The sequence below is a fragment of the Salarias fasciatus genome, chromosome 17 (genome assembly GCF_902148845.1).
Source record: "Salarias fasciatus chromosome 17, fSalaFa1.1, whole genome shotgun sequence".
Taxonomy (NCBI): Eukaryota; Metazoa; Chordata; class Actinopteri; order Blenniiformes; family Blenniidae; genus Salarias; species Salarias fasciatus.
The window spans coordinates 22421683-22426936 of NC_043761.1; the positions used below are offsets into that span (position 1 = coordinate 22421683).

The 5254-nt window shown below is 46.9% G+C and overlaps 1 protein-coding gene and 1 long non-coding RNA gene across 2 annotated transcripts; both read right to left on the minus strand.

Moving 5' to 3' along the window:
* Positions 1-559: 559 nt before the first annotated feature.
* Positions 560-924, minus strand: LOC115404733 (uncharacterized). Its single transcript, XR_003933371.1, has 3 exons — positions 874-924; positions 662-797; positions 560-586 (listed from the first exon to the last, which is right to left on the minus strand). It is a non-coding gene; the product is annotated as an uncharacterized LOC115404733 (long non-coding RNA).
* Positions 925-3249: 2325 nt separating this feature from the next.
* On the minus strand, positions 3250-5016 carry LOC115404079 (heparan sulfate 2-O-sulfotransferase 1-like; the record flags this gene model as incomplete). The annotated part of the gene is made up of 3 exons (XM_030113220.1): positions 3250-3339; positions 4298-4524; positions 4932-5016. Coding segments are annotated over 3 exons (402 nt in total), but the record flags the coding sequence as incomplete, so codon positions are not given.
* Between the last annotated feature and the right edge of the window lie 238 nt (positions 5017-5254).

Sequence of the window (5254 nt, forward strand, 5' to 3'; positions counted from 1 at the left end):
GTCTGGCCAGGACCCAGATCAAGGACTACAAGACTCAGGTCTCCACGTTCAGAAGGTCCAGCAGGCTCCGGCCCGCCTCGGATCAAGGAGCAGCGGGGGGGCCGAAGGAGGACGACCTCTGACCCCGTCAGCTCGGGGATCGGCTGAAGAACCAGCCTCAGTTCTTTTCTCTTCGTCGTCATGCAGCAGCATCAGCTTTACAGTGAAATCAGAGTGGAAATGTGTTTCTAGATTGAAGTCCAAAGAGGCTGGGCTGATCAGGAAAACAGAAGAGTCGGCATGTCGTCAAACTTTTCATGAGAAAAATATGAAGACAAGTGATAAAGAATTTTTCCAAACACATGGTTGACTTGGTTTGTCTTTATGAATCATTAAACAGAAGACAAAACAGCATGAAACAGATGAGCTGTCAGACTGTGGAACCCCCCTGGTCTGATCAGGCTCTGAAAGTGAGAAGATATGAGAACAGTAAATAGGCTCAGATGTTTGCAGACATCTTGGCGGCGGCGAGCTTCAGGTCTCTGGAGTGAGCCTGGATGCGCTGGTGGAGCTTGTCCACGGCAGCGGACAGGGTGTTGTAGATGGCCTGGAGGGGACAGGAGGAAGGCGTCAGCGTGGGAACAGGAAGTGGCCTGCCGCTGCTGCGGGAGGCCGCCGGTACCTGGGCTTTCTCCGTCTCCTCGCCGCAGACGTCCCTCAGGCTCTTGATCTCGGCCCTCAGCTGCTGCGTCTGGCCGGAGATCTTCTGGATCTTGTCGGCCATCTCCTCGCGCCTCTGGTGGATGTGGGTGCACTGGCTGAAAGAGCGGCTCGGGTCAGCGGGGGTGTGAGCGCGGTGGACGGCGTGCGGCGCGGAGGAGCGCAGGCCCGTACCCGAGCACCTCCTTCACGTGCTGCTCCTTCACCTCCTTCTTCTGCCGCCGGATGTTCAGCTTCATGTCCAGAGCTCGCGTCAGCTGGCCCTCCTCCACACACAGGTTCTTCAGCTCCTTCTGCAGCTTCACACGCACCCATGCACGCACACACACACACACACACACACACACACACACACACACACACACACACACACACACACACACACACACACACACACACACACACACACAACTGATAAACACAAGAAACTAATTTCCTTCAAAGAAAGCTGAGAAAAGAGCCACGCTCACACGCCTGCGTGTGTGTTTCAGTTTAACTATCCTTCCTAACCCTGTTGGAACCAGAGACCGGGACACCATTTCCAGGACCAGGAGGTTGGTCCTGATGGCAATGAACACCTGGAGTAGGACGTGAATCTAGGATTTGTGGACCTGCGCTGACCCAAGAGGGGGTGGACAGAGGCATGTTGGGACGGACCGTTCCAAGTGACAGCCCGGACGACCCATGCTGTCTGACTGAAGGAGAAAGCAGCCAAGTGGTATCACATCTGTCACACTCGCCTCTCTAGGTTGAAGAGCTCCATACCTGGAGGAGAGGACACACCGGCCTCCTAACCTGAAGAGAGGACTGTGGGAAGTCAGTTGTCCACCGAGGCAGTTGAGTATCAACACTCATCACACCATTTTGTTTTAAACTGTTGCTTGTCTGAACATTGCTTTATTTATTCATTAATTGATGTACTTATTTATTTATGTACTTGGAGACATGCTTGCAGACCATGCAGAAATGTATGTTTTGCAGGAATGTTAATTTTGTGGTCCTAAAATCTGTTTTTGGCCAAGAGGGGGATTTGTGGGAAATCTTACATTTTATTTGAGTGCTTGCTTGCTTACATATAGTCTAGTGGAAATGGACTATAATATGAATGCATATAATCTGGCTTGTAAAACTGCTTGTGTAGCTTTAATCATAACCGGACGAGCCCCCAGAAACTGGGGACTGACTGAGCCACGAGGCTGGGAGTGAGGATGGCAAGGTCTGATGATCAAGGTTTTGTCCACTGTAGGGACGTTACTGTTGTGTTTCTGTGTGTTTGTCTGCTGTGTTGTCCCATGTTTGAGGAGGATGGTAACGAGAACGATTTCACAAAACACTGTGTTGCTTCCATCATCTCCAGCTGCAATCTGATGTCAGCGTACATGCAGGCAGTATCAAAATAACATTTTGTGTAGTGGAAGCCAAAATGACCTTTCACAGTAAATGTCTCTTCTTATATTAACTATGTTATGCATTGTATGACATATAACAATCATCGTGAATTTCTTCAAATGAAATTAAGCATATTTTACCACAGAAAATGGACAGAAACAATAAGATCAGAGGGTGTTTAAGATTGTGGTTACGAGTGTCATTCAGTGTTCAGTGAACCTTCACAAAGCAATCAGGAAGCAGCCATGAGCAGTCAGTCCCGCTCTCTCACCAGCACTCTGAAACATGTCCGCAGAAAAAAGGGATCTGCATCCAGAGCTTCTCAGGTTTACAGTCAGGCCCTCCTGAAGACACACACTCACACTGCAAAAAAGGATTTCTAAGAAAGTAAAAATAATCTTATTTCAGGGATATTGTTCTTATTTTTTTGTCTAAAAAGTCAAATAATCTTGACAAGCAAGTTTTGTTCTAGAAAATTATTCTTGTTTTAAGAAAGTATATCTAACATTTTCTCAATAAGACACTACAGCTAATATTGAGCTAGAATTACTAGTAATAAGCTACAACAATGGTATACATGAAATGCGTTGGATGCCATCATCCAGCCAATCACGAAATTCAAATGTAGTAAAGCTGTTCAACCACTTCGGTTTTTGTCACAAAAATAGGATTTTAAACAAATTTGCACTAAATTGTAAAAGTAATGTCAGAAACGAGTAGACATCAATATAAAACATGCATTTATACAGTTTACCAGCAAAAAAAAAAAGTGATTTTAAGTAAATATTTCTTACACGACAAAGTTTCTTTGCTTGTTAGAAGCAAATTTTCTTACATTTTAGACTCTTTTTTCTAGTTTTAAGACACATTATGGTCTTAAAGTGGCTAGATTTATAGTCTAGTTTAATGAATTCTAGCCAAGTAAATTTTGCTTACCCCATCAGCAGATTTTTTTGCTCAAAACAAGAAAATTTGCCCAGATTTAAGAATATTTAGCTTATTTCTAGTAGGGCGTTATTAAGGAGGAGTGACAGTGGAGCAGAGCTGGACGACTCTCTCTGATCAGAGCTGATAATATATGAAGTGTATCCTCCAGACAAATACAAACTGACCATTTCTAAGTACTGTGAATACTATCACTACCAGCGGAAGTGAAAGATCTTACTTTGCGAAGTCCAGATAAGCCATGTGGCCGTGGTAGAAGCCGGGCTTCTTCTCTTTCCATGAGGTGATGTTTATCACAACACGAATCTGGAGATGACAGATTAAAACAAGCTTAATATGGAAAAGAGTAGCTGCAGTTTGGTGCTTGAGATGAATGTAAAAGTTCTGAAGTCACTGAAAGCTTCTACCAGATTGACATTTCAGTGAGACCGAGTCAGCTCAGCTGTCTTTCCCCAAAGGAAACAGAAAGCAATGTGGGCCCAACAGTGACTGAGGAGGACTTCTGTAGACAAATTAAAGTTTTCCAGATCAGTGATGTTCAAAAACAGAGAGTTGAGCGCTGTGTATCCAGGCAGTCAAGTTTAAGACTAATAATACTGGCTCACAGTCGCACATCTCAACAAACCAGTCCAAGCTAAAAACAACAAATGAGTGGTTATTTGATTGTCATTATAAAATTAAAAAAATGAAAATTCAAAGTTGTCTCTCAGGGTCAAGAAGGGATAAAAGCCGGCTGAATTTCAGTTTGTGTTTCGAGAGTTTTGGGAGATTGGTTGGCATCGCTGGGCGGAGTGCGGTCGCAGCTTCCTGGACGGTGGAGGGAAGACTGGAGCACAGTGAGAGCAGGACAGGTCGTCCCCCCACTGCTGGGGTCCACGGCTGCAGCAGGCCGGCTGCTCCTCGGCATGGCTCTATTCCAGACACATGATCGGTTCAGCAGGGAGCAGCTCTTTGTCATTATCCGTCAAAACATTGAAATATGGAATCTATCCAAAAGCTTATTGGCCGTGTTTCATATGTCTACGGAGGAAAAGTTATTTAGTGATCAGTATCTACGGTATATAGTTTTATTACCCAGCCCTACTCAGGGCGTGGTTAAAGCTTTGTCATCTGAAAGCAGAACTTTTCTGAAGCAGCACAGCAGTGTGCAGCCACGCCAGAGAATGTGTTATTGAACCCTTTGTCTCTGCTGCATCAGAAGCACCAGGGTGAATGGAAACCAGCTGGTGTGGGAGCTGGAGTCCTGCTTGTCCTGCTCGCTCACCTGGTCCTGCAGAGAGAGGACAGGGTTGTTTGGGGAGATGTTGACGTGCAGGACGTGGAACTGGTTTTTCCTGCAGAGGTCGTAGGCGATGTTGGTGAAGGACGTGCTGGCCGTCTGGGGCACTCTGTTGTAAATGATGACCGTGTGGTCTCCTCTGGCCGGCGGCGGCTGGTCCTCACCGACACGCCGCTCAGTCTCAGCCACCTCTGGCTTGAGGAGGACGCTCTCTGAGAGGGACGGAGAGCAGGACATGTGAGGACTCCTCAGAGACTGATGGCAGACACCATTATATTCTTGAAGAAAGTTGTGACTAGCGTTTTGAAATGGTAACAAATTTAGCAGGAAGGTTATTATTAATAAACCGCCTCCCCCTATATCACTGCTGGCCAGTTAGCTGTTAATCATGTCAGTAAAAAGTTGAATTGACGTTTGTCTCATGGTACATGGCAGAAGCGGACCCCCCTGGGAGATGTCTGCCTGGATCTACTGAGAAGCTCCCGGGAGGCCCAGAATCAGACTCCTCGCTGCGATCAGGTGTGGTGAAGCAGGACCGAAGTTCTCCAGACCGAACACCAGCCGCTGTGTTTCTGCGACGCCTCTCAGAACGACTGCTCCACGGCCGGGAGCGTCTCACCGAGCTTCGCTCTCCACTCGTCCAGTTTCTGGATCTGCTTCTCGATCAGCATCACGGACACCCCGAACACCAGGACCGCCAGGAGGAGCAGAACAAAACAACATCAACCAGCATGTTACACCAACGCTGTTTGTGTCCATATGGGAAGAGCATCTGTTATTTCCTGACAGGGTCCCTCATGCATTCTGCTCAACACTTATGCAGCTGAAGTCAATGTCCAAAAATCTGATTTAGAAAAACAAAGCTGGAGTAAAGCAAAAGTAGACAAGCCCGTTGTCTCTGTGACCGCCGCATCGCTGTGAGTCAGCCGCTGGTCGCTGGGC